Source organism: Leptinotarsa decemlineata, unplaced genomic scaffold, assembly GCF_025532065.1.
Source record: "Leptinotarsa decemlineata unplaced genomic scaffold, Ldec_3_MD MMD2_tig00001973_RagTag_RagTag, whole genome shotgun sequence".
Classification (NCBI taxonomy): domain Eukaryota; kingdom Metazoa; phylum Arthropoda; class Insecta; order Coleoptera; family Chrysomelidae; genus Leptinotarsa; species Leptinotarsa decemlineata.
The window spans coordinates 708,053-723,938 of NW_027412572.1; the positions used below are offsets into that span (position 1 = coordinate 708,053).

At 33.3% G+C, this 15,886-nt stretch overlaps 1 protein-coding gene across 22 annotated transcripts in view; it reads left to right on the forward strand.

The window, feature by feature from the left end:
- by (focal adhesion protein tensin) overlaps positions 1-15,886 on the forward strand; it is a 687,936-nt gene that overhangs the window by 636,846 nt on the left and 35,204 nt on the right. For 20 of the 22 annotated variants that reach the window (XM_074176595.1, XM_074176594.1, XM_074176596.1 and 17 more), the window contains 3 exons: positions 2,802-3,177; positions 7,923-8,264; positions 15,648-15,850. In XM_074176595.1, the coding sequence (XP_074032696.1) occupies positions 2,802-3,177; positions 7,923-8,264; positions 15,648-15,850 (921 nt within the window). The remainder of the gene's footprint in view (positions 1-2,801; positions 3,178-7,922; positions 8,265-15,647; positions 15,851-15,886) is intronic. The other 2 variants (XM_074176601.1, XM_074176604.1) reach the window with 2 other exon arrangements.

Consider the following 15,886-nt stretch of genomic DNA (forward strand, 5'->3'; position numbering starts at 1 on the left):
CGGTCACAGCATCACTTCAGGTCAACCGGTGCCTCCGGTCGAAAACACGCCTTATATAGTTGATGAACTATCGATAAATCAATTATTATAAATATTTGTATTATATTTTATCATTTTCTTCATGCATTAAATCTATATCTATTCAATAATACTGATAAACGTTTACTAAAATTAAAAAATAATTAAGAGAAAAACTTAAATCATAATATAATTACATTCCCATTTACACTAATGACATTTTAAATAGAAAATAGAGAATAGAAATAAAAAAACTGCAGTTATAATAGGACAAGATATTAATTTACTTGTCATTTTAATTGGGCGTACACTGTCTTATGAACAAAAAATTTTTTTTAAAAAAGTTGGGAAAGGTAATGTAAAAACGGAGATATACTCGACTAAAAGTTTTGATAATTACTTATCCTCATTCTAAAAAACATATTTTATTTCTGCACGCATTAACTGGCTGTGACACAACTTCTGCGCTTTTCAAAAAGGGAAAAAAATCATTTTTAAAAGTTTTTGAGAAACTGACAAATTTGGATGAACTAGCTGCAGAATTCGAGGAAGAAAATTGTTCGGCCCAGAGATTATTAGAGAGTGGAACTCAAACCTTATTGGCAGTCTATAATGCTCCGAAATCTGTGAAAAGTCTCGATCATCTTCGTTATATGCATCACGTCAAGTCTACAAAACTTAATAAACCTGTGCAGCTTTCAAATATTCCACCAACAAGTGCAGCTGCTCATCAACATTTCAACCGTGTATATTATCAAGTTCAAACTTGGTTAGGACATGATTTGGAACCCCAGGTATGGGGTTGGGCAATGCGAAACGATTTTCTGGAGCCTATCATGACAATTTTACCACCTGCTCCAGAAGATTTGCTAAATACAATTTTCTGCAACTGCAAGAGTGGTTGTGGTTCGCGATGCGGATGCAGGAAAGCGGGCTTGCAATGCTCTTTAGCTTGTGGCCAATGTAATGGGCAAGCTTGTCTCAATGGAAGAACTTGAGACAAATGTCGTTGAAGACGATAATGAAGACCAGTTTGAAATTTACCAGCAGCCAGGAGACGACGATGACGAGGAAGAAGATGATTAAAATTATAAATTGTAGTTTTTGTACCCTTCATTCCATTTCTTTACTTTCAATAAAAATAAATGTATTCAATGATATTTTTTAATAAAAAGATTAATTCATAATTTATTTGTTTTTTTTCCATCATGTAAGAAGTTATGAATATTAATTAGGTTAAGATTCGAATATAATTCCTATATTTTCATTAACAATTCTGCAATCACATGGGCAGGTAAGTGTTGTTAAATAAATTAATACTGAATAAAAAGTGGATAAGTTAGGAAAAAAATGATAAAATATAATATAATAGTTAATAAAAATTGACAAATATTTATAATCATTGATTTATCGATAGTTCATCAACTATATATGGCGCGTTTTCGACCGGAGGCACCGGTTGACCTGAAGTGATGCTGTGACCGCGTGCTCTCCGCCCTCTATCTCGAAAACGGTTCACCGTATAAAAAATTTTTTTAAACAAAATTTGTAGAGAATTGTGTATTCTACAATATTGATAATAAATACAAATAGCAAAAAACCCATAGGAAATGAGATATTTCCAAAAAAAGCGCAAAAAACCGATTTTTGTGACCTTTGACCTTTTAGGGTGTCAATATACAAGTATTTACAGACTTACAGCTGGGTATCTCGAATTCCGAGGTAAACTTACTATAATGACTGGACCACTGGAAAACTAAGACGTGAAGTTTTTTCTGTCGAATAGATCATCAGGAATGACATATCTCAATTTTGTAGGTGTACAAAGTCGATTTTTCATGTTACGATTTTGTTAAATATTTCCACCCTATTTTATCGCCTTCAGACAGTTTAATAAACTAGGACGGCTCTGTTTTTTTACTAATTCAGTCAATTAGCGTATCATATTGAAAAATGGAAGGTGTGCAGAGTCGGTAAATGAAAAAATAAAAATGCGATATTTTTTTCTCAGTGTACTTTGTGGATGTGGATAACTTCACACCCGTGGATATTCAAGATATTTACAAATAACTTTTTTTTTATTTTTATTTTAACACCCTGTATCTTGAGAACAAAGAACTTCCGGACCCATGTTTATATGAACATTTCATCTTGAAATTACCTGAAGAATCGTCTATTGAATTTATGGTACATACTTAATTGACACCCTGTATAGCAATGTTACCACATGATAAAAGAAACTGCCTGTATAATTTTATTCTGATTAGCCTGTAGTGATTTATCGAACTGAGAATTGATTAGGGGAATGAAATGTTGACTATTTCAACACATTTTTCGCTGACTTTTGGATAGCCCTTGAATGATTGTTTGACTCAAATAATACCGAGAATGCGATTCAGAACCCCCGAAAAGTTGAAAAATTTCATCCACCTCACAGCTAACTGAGGGGTTTTCTATTCTCTCTATATTACTGGGGGGTGAACCTCCCTCTAGAATTTCTGTCATATATTAATAATAAAACATAGTTGTTAGTTTCCAGTCCTGTATATTAGGATTTTTTTGTACACGAATGTTTTTTCATGTAGACTTGCCCTAAAAACGCAAAACAATAAAGTGGTACCATATAGGAAATATCATTTATATTTGCACGATAACATAACCTCAATGATTCTGAGAGTAACGTTTTATTCAATCAGAATGATAATTGTAGGCTTCATTGTTTGATTTGATATACTTGTGAAAATAAATATAATTATTGTTAATGTATATTTAACGTTCTACAGATACGCCACAACTAACAACCTAACATGGCTGCAGCGTCAACAACAGAAACTGAAGGAACGCCGCGAAATCATCCTGAGGGAGGAAAGGCAACCTCACGAAACGCGACTCTTATCAGAACTCCGCAGCGTTCAGTCGAGGCATATGAGGCCAACGGCGAGTCACCGTTTAGACGGGTATACCAGTGACACAACTGCTTTCGCAGATGATGATGACGACTATACAATTCCTCTACATATCAATACCACACATAAGAATGGTTCTTCAACACCCGGTTCGACTTCGAGTTATAGTACGTTGAAATCGACTTACAGTACTTTGACGAAAAATGAAAGGCCGTTTATGAGCGTTAAGAGGGCTCATGAACGTTATGCACAGGTGAGTTTCCAAGCACTTTATTATCTACATCAATATTGATCACTGTTCCAATAGTCACCTAGAGTAATCATTGAATTTTTTCAAAGAATCCCACAGAGTCATGGTAAAAAACTCTATCCAACAAGACACCTGAACAGATATTCAAATACATTTTACAGGGTGTTCCTTAAACACATGCTGATATTCAAGGAGGTAATTCTTAGACCCATTTCAAGGAAAAAACGTCCTTTGGACGTATGTCCTAAACGCCTTAACTTTTGAGATACAGGGTGGCAAAGTTTTCAAAAATAATCAGTTTTTTGATAATAACTGAGATAATTTTGTAATGTACAAAAATTTGTATTTTTTCAAACAGTGGCATCCCTACGGGTTTCGCATTGAATATTTTTGGGGAAAAAGTACTACGCCAATGCTTTCTTTTCAAAATAAAATCATTTTTAAAATCCTCATTTATTTTTGAGAAAATTTGATCTGGTATTTCTTTGTCCGACGCATGATTTTCACTCAAAAAAATTAAAATCGACAGAAAGCAAATTAAGAAATTAGATCAATTCCAAAATGAATGAGAATATGAAAATTGCTTCATAACGCATTACCAAGTCCCTAATAATATTTGAAAACATAATCTGCAAAAATATAAATTTTTCACAAAAACGAGTTTTATTTTATTTTGTGACAGTAAGTCTAAACGAATAGTACAAATTTGTTAATAAGTAATAATACCAAAACTGATTATAAAAATTGTTGGAAGTGGCCACCTGCACTTAGTATGCATGCTTTCGCCTTTCTACGCATGGAATTAGGCACCCGTTCAAATATTCCCGGCGTATTTCGTATAGTTTCACACGAGGCAACTATTCGCTCTCTTAAATCTTCTAAAGTATTAACGGGAGTTTTATACACAAGAGTTTTAAGGTGACCCCATAAAAAAAAATCTAAACTGTTGAGATCGGGGGATCTTGCTGGCCATTGCTGAGGTCCTCCGCGACCTATCCAACGATTAGGATAAACTGTATTTAAATGGTTTCGGACAATTACACTGAAATGAGCAGGGGCGCCATCGTGCATGTACCATATTCGATTCCTTAACGCAAGTGGCACAACTTCCAATAACCCAGGTAAGTCTTCTTCGAGAAAGTGTAAATAAGAACGACCATCAAGGCGTCCTGGTAGAAAAAATGGGCCTATTAGATGATCACCTATAATTCCTGCCCATACATTAACCGAAAATTGGTGTTGGAAATGGGTTTCGGTTATTGCATGGGGATTTTCTTCAGCCCACACATGATTGTTATGTAAATTTTGAATGGCATTCCGAGAAAAATTTGCTTCGTCTGTGAACAAAATTTGTGTCTCAAACTGCGGATTTAGTGCAATACTTTGTAGATACCACTGACTGAAGTTCACACGCTGTGGAAAATCTCTGGGGAGTAATGCCTGCACTCTTGAAATATGGTATGGGTATAACAAAAAATCAACCAAAATACGCCAAACAATTTGATGACAAATATCCAGAGTTCTAGCGATCTTCCTCGTACTCGTCTCAGGATGTTCCTCAATTTCTTGCAGCACCGCTTCCTCAATTTCAGGAGTTCTTACTACACATTTTTTCCCAGTCATTTCCCTGGCATAGTAGTATTAAGGAAACGTCTTAGTATTGTAATCCGGTCAATCTAGACATTGGAACGTACATAAATTTACAACAAGCTGCAAACGCATGTAATTGTTCAAAAAATAGTTAAAAATAAGATTTTAAAGTTCCAAATGATTGCGATGCCTACGAGGTCAAAGGTCAAAAATTGCGAAAAAAATTGGTTTTTCGCGATTTTCAGGAAAACGGTGAGTTCTATCATAAAATAACCTCAGCTAAAAATTGTAGACCATAAAATTCTCTACAAAAAATGTATCAACACTTTTCTTTCTTAGAGCCACCGTTTCTGAGATACGACGAGTCAAAAAGTTGTAATCCTCATTATATGCATAAGTATGCCACGTATATACATCTCTGAAGTTGTAATTTAAGTAAAAATATTTTTCTATCGGTATACATAAGTATAAATATAAGAATATCAGGTGTTTTTCAAACACTTTAAAGACTGTTGCTTTACCCATCTTGTGAAATGCAGACGTCGTATCACAGCCAGTTATTGCGTGTAAAAATAGTACATGATTTTGACTCTTTGAGAAGTAGATAAACTTTTTGACGAATATATTTCGGTTTGACTTTGAGCTTTTCCTGGCTCTACAAAGAAAATAGTTTTTTTAGGTGGAGTTCGAGCAGTAAGGAGTACGAGTAAGTCTAAATCTTCACCAACAACAATAGTTTATCATTCACATGGGAAATAGTCTCAAAAATGTATTTTGGCTTGTTAGCAGTAGTGATGATATGAATATTCGGACATATTACAATTATTTGAAGGGTATATACAAGCGTAAATTACATGATGCAAAGTATTCATTCTACCAACTGAATCTTGATAACAAGAATCAGCGACAAAAGCAAAAAGAAATATGGAATTTAGTTAGAAACAAAACAGGCAGGTCAAAAAAAAGTTGAACTGGGAGATTGAATTGAACGGTGAATATATAAATGACACAAATAAAATTGTGAATGTATTTGGAAAATACTTCTCAACAGTAGCAAAATGTGAGATTGAAAAACATTTCGGTCTATCTTCGTTCACAGATTTCACAACCATGTCCGTGCATCATACATTTTTCTTTTCACCCATTCAACCAAGTGACATTTGTGAAATTATTCTGTCACTCCAAAATACGAACTCGGTAGATATTGACTGCATATCAACAAAACTTGTGAAAAATATGAGAATTTCTGTGAGTCAACCTCTTTCTTTTATAATAAACCGATCAATTGAAATTGGAGAATTTCCTGATAAGATGAAAATTGGTTTAGTTACTCCTCTACACAAAAATAATGAAATTTATATAATTGAAAACTACAGACCAATAACAGTACAAACAGCACTGTGTAAAGTTTTTGAGAAATGTGTTCATTCTAAAATGCTGTCATTTATAGAAAAATTTAATATTATTTCCAAACATCAGCATGGGTTTTGCCCAGGTAGGTCAACTGAAAGTGCTGCATATATTTTTTTCAAGTACGTTTATGATGCACTGGACCAGAGAAAATATGTTGGGGCACTTTTTTTTGATCTATCGAAAGCATTTGATGTCATTGATTTGAATATAATTCTAAGCAAGTTGCATTCTCTTGGCTTCAGGGGTAATTTTCTCCTGTGGTTGAAATCGTATTTAACATTCAGAAGAATACATGTGAAAGTAGAAGAAAAGCAGTCTTTGTCATATAATATGGATTCAGGTGTTCCGCAAGGATCCATTTTGGGCCCACTAATTTTTTTATTGTATGTAAATGATATGACAAACCATATTAGTACAGATTCTGTAGTCTTATATGCTGACGACTCGACACTTGCCACTGATGCAAATAGTCCTGAGGAACTCCAGGACAAACTCAACAAATTATCTGTAGAATTCACGAGCTGGTGTCGCAGGAATTCTTTAATTGTAAATTCGAAGAAAACTGTTTTGTTGCAGTTCCATTACAGAAACCAGAGAAAAATAAAAAATTTACAGGTCAAAGTCAATAATGATCTCATCAACTCATCAGAAAAAACTAAATTTCTTGGCATATGCATAGATAGTGATATGTCATTTCAATCTAGCATTAATCAAGTGAATAATAAACTTAACAGCGCATACTATGCCCTAAGACAGTTAACTTCAATTTTAAATAAATCTCAGCTGTTAAATGTTTATTATGCCATATTCTATCCTCATATTTCCAACAATATAGCAGTGTGGGGCTGTTCTTCTGATATAAACAGAATTTTTGTCTCCCAAAAAAAAGTTATCCGTTTGATATTCAATCTTGCCTATAGAGATTCGTGCAAACAAATTTTTATTGAAAATAGAATCATATATTTATAAATGCGTTTGTTTGTTTATGAAGAAATAAGACACGCACCTTCAAAACTCAGATTTTCATACCTATCCTACTAGACAAAAGAATAAAATCAGATTAAAAAAGCACTCGACTGCATTTTTCGAAAATTGCCCTTCCTATGCAGGGACAAAATTTTATAACAAACTTCCGGTTGAGGTACGGACGGAAGAAACCCCAGGTATTTTCGTATTAGTATTGTTGATTTCAATATTGGCCTGTTGGAAACAATCAAGGTTACAATAGCGTACAAATTAAGGGACTGGATTTTATTCTACCTGATATTCTTATATCCATACTTATGTATACCGATAGAAAAATATTTTTACTCAAATTACAATTTCAGAGATGTATATACGTGACATACTTATGCACATAATGACGATCACAACTTTTTGACTCGTCGTATCTCAGAAACGGTGGCTCTAAGAAAAAAAATATTGATACATTTTTTATCTGAGGTTATTTTATGATAAAACTTACCGTTTTCCTGAAAATCGCGAAAAACTATTTTTTTCGAGATTTTTGACCTTTAACCTTGAATAAATTTTTTTCCAGGCATCGCAATCATTCGGAATTTCAAAATCTTATTTTTAACTATGTTTTGAACTATTACACGCATTTGCAGCTTGTTGTAAATTTATGTACCTTCACTTTTATTTTTAGTCTAATTTGACCGGACTATTGTGTTTGGTATTATTGTTCTTGGTATCAACGGTACTCAGTGTCAATTCATTTAACTAATTTGCTCTGAATCTTCCAGAATAGTAACCATAGCCCGGCACAAATCCTAGCAGCTAATCCAATGGGACAGATAGTTCGCCAATCTTCCGAAGGAATCGACCAGGTCGATAATGGTTTACTGTCTTTGGTTGAACAACAGCAACAGCAGCAGCAACAGCATTACAAACAAAGCAGCCCTCGTTATAATTCGGCCATGGTGGGTATTGAGAGTGAAAATAGCACTGATAGTTCACCCACAGACAGACCTACAGACTTGCAAGACGAAAGCACCCGCCTTGATGCATTAAGTGACCTCATAGCTAACTTATCCAGTGGTTCTGATAAGTCCAGTAACAGCCCTAACACACCATCTGCATGGCAGGTACTACTAACACATTTCATTTATTCGTTCATTTCCAAGAAACTACAATGGCTTATACAGGGAATTATACACACTAGAAATATTTATACATATATCTTGAACGGAAGCCATTTCAGAATTGGTTCAATTTATAACAGAAAAACCAAACAAATATGATCATGTAAATAATCAAAACAAATAGATCTTCATTGCTATTTTGAGTTTTTCTATGTTGCAAAAGTGTTTGTTATTTGGTAATTCATGATATACAACTATTCGTTTGTAAAATATATATTTTCTGAAAAACGCTGATTTGAGATTCTTTCTTAACAGATTATTGATCTGTTTTTATGATGATCATGTAAATTTCTAGTTTCATAGTGAAACGTGTATATTATTAATTCATAAATAGAATCAGGTATACTCTCTGGTTTATATAGATTTTAAGTTGGCTCTAAAAAGGGAGATGAAAAATGCATTTAACAGCTTCATTCTGGTTTCAAAGTTGTATTTGAATACTGTAGTTTTGAATCAATGAGTGAGAACTAAATTAGCTTTAGATGATACAAATAAATAAAGTTTTTGGGAAAGGAAGTTTTTGGCTTTCTACTACTCCATCTGATACAAAAAAGGGAAATGCGCTTGCTCAGGTCACATGATTCTCGGACCCAATGATCACTCACCCCTCGGTGTGGGGTGTGGTTGATAATGCTGCCGCGCCCTCCCGAATGTATCGGGGCTTCGGCGGATATAGGGCCTGGCCAGCGCACACTACGGTGAAACAAAAATAATAATAATAATAATAGCTGACATTGTCCAACAGTTACCCCTTTTCAGGACAATATAAAAGTGTATTCACAATACTTAACCATAAATGAAAAATAAAATGATTAAAAAAGAAAAACTAATTCTAATTACCTACTTCAAGTACACATTAGCAATTCTAGTAATGCTATGAAGGTTAGTGAAGAATAAATCACCATAGGTACAAATGTTATTGAAATTTGTGCACATAACATATATTGGAGAATTAAGATAATGTTAGTTCTTGCTCTGAGAGGTCTAAAAATGAAATGAGATCGTGAAGCTGGCTGTGGTACATTGAAGTTGATTTGTTCTAGAATTTTAGGACAGTCAACTCTCTCATTCACTAACTTGAATAAAAATATGAGCGACGCCCATTTTCTGCGATGCTCTAAACTAAAATGTTCCGAACGGTCATATACGATACCTCTCTCAGGGTAAGAACCATCTATTCTGAAACTTAGTTCTTTGAACTCTTTCAATGGCTATGTTATGAATCTCATAGAATGGACTCCAGACGATACTTGCATATTCTATCTTCGAACGTACGTAGGTGAAACACAACAGCTTCATGGCTTTAATATTATGAAAGTTTCTGCAATTTCTAACAATGAAACCATAAGCTCTGAGAGATTCTGAAACTTTTTGTGAAATATGTCTACCAAATGTTAATTTATGATCGAATATTACCCCTAGGTCTTTGATCTCATTACATCTCAGCAGATCTGAACCCTGTATTACATACGGGAATGTATAAACCCATTTTTTTCGGCTAAAACTCACATTTCTCCACATTGAGTTTCAATTTATTATTGCTACACCAAGCAACAAGAAATTCTAATTGAGATTGAAGATTTACACAATCACCTACTTTCTTAATTATAGAAAATAATTTCAAGTCAGTCGCGAAGCATAACCGCTCACAAGCTAAACTTTCGCATAAGTCATTAATAAACAATAGAAACAAAAGAGGACCTTGGTTGGAGCCCCGAGGCACACCAGAAGAAGCTATATATGTTCTAGATTTATAACCGTTATAGGACACGAATTGTTTTCTACATGTCAGATAGGAAGGATTGCATCAGCTGACAGGCAGTATTCGAAAAATCGAAACTCATCAGTTTTTATTGAGCAAGATACCATGATCAATTTTATCGAATGCTTTGGAGAAATCGATGTATATAACATCCACTTGGCCATTGTTATCTAATGCTTCGGATAAAAGCTTGTTAATAATAATTTTGTTAATAATAATTTAAAATTTTGTTGTGTCGTAACACTCATTTGGAAATTGTTGTTTTACAGGTCTTTTTATCAACAAATATGAATATTGTTTATTGATAGTAAATGAACATACTAGAGTAATACACGATAAATACAATAAACATTACAATGAACCAACAGAAGTTGTCGAGAGCTTCAACAACTTGTACGTGGTAACACTACACATAATTACATTTTTTTAATAAATTTAGTACACTAAACACAATATTCCATCATATTTTTCAAAATTCAGAGTTGATTTATGTATATTGAGCCAAATATATATTTGTTATAAATCTGATTTCATTTGTTAATGTATTTATTGTGAATCTTCATTGCAATAGATCAAAAAGTTGTATCATCAGCAGATAGTACTAATTTTTCAGAAAGCTGTAATTCCGAAATGAAATTTATTAAACTGGGAAAGAGTAAATTCTAATATATATCTTTGCAGTACTTCACAACCTATTTTTTCAATGAACCTACCTTATTTTACAACACTTAAATTATTTTGAAACATGAAAATCCTAATCTCAAATGATTATTCCAACAAAAGCTTTGCAAGAGGTTTGAATATTAGAAATAATATCCAAAGCTGCACATACTGTATCACTGGACTTTCGAATGCTATATTGTTTGGAATACAAGGAATGAATGGATTCCAAATATTTCAATGACTTGTTATAAGTACATTGCTCTTTCATGAATTTTGGATATAATTGGTAAAACAGAAATTGGTTTTTGAAAATTGACAAAACTTTCGCAATTCTCAGGTTTTCAGAAATTCAAGCAGAGGTGATAATTCTGATTTAACTCTCTTTATGATTCTGGCTGTAATTTTATCAAATCAATAGATATTTTGTACTCAAATCATCAATTATATCTTCTATCTCTTTTTGTTCTTCCAGTAGTCACAATGGTGGATTTATCCCAACACCAAACCGTTATTTTAACACCTCGACACGTGTTTCGATCACCAAGTCATCATCTTCAAGAGGAAGATCAAACTAATTCTACTTACAAAGCTATCCTCACTTATACCATAGATACCTGTTCTAGGTACTTCCGTCTTAAGTGTCTTAAATTGATTTCACAATATTGCCTCATCTACTAGTCTCAAATCAATTTTACAATGTGTCCTTATCTAATATTCAGTTGAATCTAATGAATAAAATATTATTTTAACAAGCTACATAGTATACATTACATTATTATGTTTACTCATTTCTACACTCTCATAGGCATCTAGATAATAATAATAATATTTATTTGTAGTTCCATATAAATACAATAAATATACAATCTATAAAAATGATAAAAAAAGAAACTACAAATAAGGCTAGAAACAACATGTACCGAAAGGGTACTGTTGATCTTAGTTCTAGCCTTGAAGAAAAGAAAACTAAACGAGAGAAAAAAGAAGAGAAAAAAAAGAGGAAGGAGGGAGAGGGAAGAGAGAGAGAGAAAACATGTTAAATTTATTACTGAAAAATTTTCAGAAGTATAAAATCTATGAAATCAATGAAATCAATGGCTTTATGATTGAGCAGCGATGAGATATTTTTTGTAACAGCACTTAAATGAAGAAACTTTACTAAATTTATATTTTTGTGGAATATTATTGTACAAACTATATATATATATATATATATATATATATATATATATATATATATTGTATTGTATATATATATATATATATATATACAATACAATATATATATATATATATATATATATATATATATATATATATATATATATATACAATACAATATATATATATATATATATATACAATACAATATATATATATATATATATATATATATATATATATATATATTGTATTGTATATATTATTGTAACTGAAGGATCGTCTATATAGAGTGGTTCGATGTCTGTTGTTGTTAACTTGTCTAACTGATCTTAATGAACTGAACTTTATGGAACGGTTCTGTTGAAAGCAATGATGAGCGACTGCTGATTTTTCAGGTCTTCCATTTTTTAAGTGTGCTGAGTGTTCCCTATATCCTACTTCAATAGATATTTTTATCTGTCAATAATATTTTGCATCACAGACCTTATATTTAATTTCGTAAATTTTCCGAATACTCGACTTTGTCTTCTGAACTTCCTAAAAGGCTCCTTGAAGTTCCTTGAAAATCTCTCTCCACAGATCATCGCGTATTAGTGGTATTGGCGGTTTTGGTCCTTTTTAAAAGTCGAGATTTTGTTCATTCTTAACCTAAACTTCTTCTTCCTCATTATGTCATCTACAAAACCCCTCGAAAAACCGTTAGTGGTTGCTATTTTCTGTGTTGTACGTCTTTCTTTTGTGAACTTCTTTCTCATGTGTGAGAGGAACAGTCAGAAGACGATGTACTAGAAACTTCAGCCCAGCACGTTTGTGCTGTCCACAGTGATGTGAACTGTTAGGAGTAGTAGATAAGGTACCTATACTGAAACCAATAATGATTGAGAGTAGAAGTAAGCCCAGTTGACAGCAAATTGAGGGCGTGCTTATTAATTTTTGAGAGGGTTAAGAATGAAAGAAAAATTCTTAGTACAATTAGTTAAAATATTCATACACATTTTTTATTTATTTCATTAAAACTTTGCAATATCGTAATTTACCTAATCGTTGTAGTCATTAGGTGTGCCTTATGAAAACGGAGTAATAATCGTGGTAATTATAGTAGGTACCAAATAAATTAACAATATTAATAAAAAACTCTATATATATATATATATATATATATATATATATATATATATATATATATATATATAACTTTTTTTCACTATTGGGTTGCAGAAATTGATAAGTGAACTCTTTATAACTATTCTCAAGCTTTCGGGTAACTCAAACTCATCGTCAGGGGTACTAGAAAATACAAATTACAAATTTTTGATAATAGAATATAATATAGGTGTAAATGTATAAATTTTCGTCTAATCTTCAACCTCAGATTCGTCACTGTTGCTACCGCTATCATCAAAATGAATTATGATTGGTTCAATATTGTGTTCAATACGGTTGTCTACGTCCCACATTTTTTGCTCCTCTTTTAAAACATGCTGCATGCATTTCTTCCAGTCTTCTGCAGAAACAGTTCGAATAGCTTCTTGTAGGTGATGTTGCACGTCCAGTAATTTAAATGTTCTGTTTTCTCGTGTCACATATCCTTTTACTTGCGCCCAGATTAATTCTATTGGGTTTAATTCGCAGTGGTATGGTGGTAACCTTAAAACTGTAATTCCACGACTTAACGCCATTTCATCCACTGCGAATTTTTTATATTTGTCTGTGTGTAATTTTGTTAGCTGAAGTAGTTCTGCCTTTAAACTATCTTTGTTATATTGGATGTTCTTATTAATTGACCATTCTTGAATTGCTGCTTTTTTCCATGATTGTTTCGGTAATGGTTCTTAATGTCGACTATGGTATGGGACATTGTCCATGACGATGACAGACCCAGGTTCCACAAGTTGAATGATGCCTTCAAACCATTTTTCAAACACCTCCGCATTCATCTCTTCATGATAGTCGCCTGTTTTCTTAGATTTAAATATGAATTCACCATTTGGTAAAAATCCACTGTTGCTTCCTATATGCGTAATTATCAGACGACTACCTTTTCCAGATGGCTGTTTTAACCCAACTGACAAACCTTCAATAAAGGCTTGTCGTGCACTTGTTATATTACTATCCTGCCATACTTTTTTGACCGTATGTCCTTGGTTAACCCATGTCTTGTCCATGAAGTACAATTTTTTTTTGAGCTTCCGAAATTCGTCAATTTTTCTTAGATAGTTTCTTCTCCATGCTATTATTTCTTGGCGTTCAATGAGAATGCTTTTCCTGTCAACTTTTCCGTACGTAAATTTCATTTCGTGTACAAGTTTCCTAAAAGTTTCTTTACCCATTTTTGGGACCAATTCATGATCGCTAAGTGCCTCCAGAACTGTTTGTAGTGTGGGCAGCTCATTTCTGAAAAAGAAACTGTGAATAGTTCTGCGTATACTGGTTTTGGCTTCTTCATCAACTGTGATTTTTCTTCGTCCGCTACTAGTTTTTGGCGTTTGTACGTCCCCATGAATTTCTGCTTCTCTTAGTATTTTGTAAATCGATGATTTTGGTACACCGGTATAATCAGAGCACATATCAACTAATTTATCTTTTGTAATTGAGGAACTTAATGATGTAGAAATGCCTGGTTGGTTATATGCACATATGCACAAAGTCATCTTTTGGTGGCTGATGATCTCTTTCAAGACAGTGAAATACTCGCAGTACAATTTGTTTTTCTCTTACTGACCGAGACTCCGACCGTTTTACCTTTTACGACGTGGAAGGCCCGACCATGTCTCCCATTTTTTGAGTAGTTTGAGAACGGTGTAGAAATATAATTATGTAACGCTTAAACACTTATTAGCACTATTATTTTCACCAATTGTTATCACAACACGTCGATTGCTGACTAACTTAACTGTAAAACTACAATTCACGCTGTATAATTCACAAACCAATGATACGCTCATGGCTGCAAGTACATTAGTGAGGACTGCAACGATGAGATGGAAGTTACGGTAAAGTGACAAAGACAGTGACATCGTTGCGTACAGCGTTGCCACTAGTTGTAATAAATATCTAACACTATACAGAAAATAATGAATTTTTACTGGTCAGTAATCAGGAAATGTATAAGTATTACTCATCACAAGCTCATTACTGATTTTTGTCATAAATAATACTTTTTAATCGTACTAGTATTGTGTATTATCTATAATTTGCCACAACCTACAACTCTACTGCTTACTATATTTTGATTCTGCTATAAACTGGTAACGTTAAATTTAGATATGACAACGCGCTTTACTCTCAATCATTATTGGTTTTACTATAGAACAGGTATCTATAGTATAAATAAGGATAGCTTTATAAGTCGGATCAGTTTGATCACTTGCTGATCGAAACACGTGCCGAGGTGTTGAAATAACGGTTTGGTGTTGGTGTTGGTGTTATAAATAATTGATTTATGATAAATTGAAACTTTCATTGATGTATAAGCCATTTTTGAACCTTTTATGTACGTTCATTAGCAATTACCAGTATTTATGTGCATAAAAAGTTCAACTCTTGCGAATGATAGCAGAAGATGAAGAACAATAATATTTTCGGAACAACAGGTTCAAACTCATTTAACACTCATTTTCTACCAGAAATAAATGGGAGTTTCTGTCACCGCTCCTTGGAGCTTCCTACACGCTTCAATTCACGCAGCCTTCATTATTATTGTTATTCAATAAATTCACCATTACATTTTTTTTTAGTATCGGGAAGATTCTGTCCATTCCTGGCGGTCTCAATCAGCTACGGAACCAGACACCAGTCCTTCACATAATTCATCTCCCCGTCCTCAGACTCCTGCCTTTCCAGTGCACGCAAGAACACCCTACACGAACTCTTCGACGCCTACTGTACAATTTGACATACCTTCCGAACGATTACCACCAAAGAGTCCTACAACCCAACGGTGAGTATCAGTCCGAGTGAGAGTTAACTTTGTTTA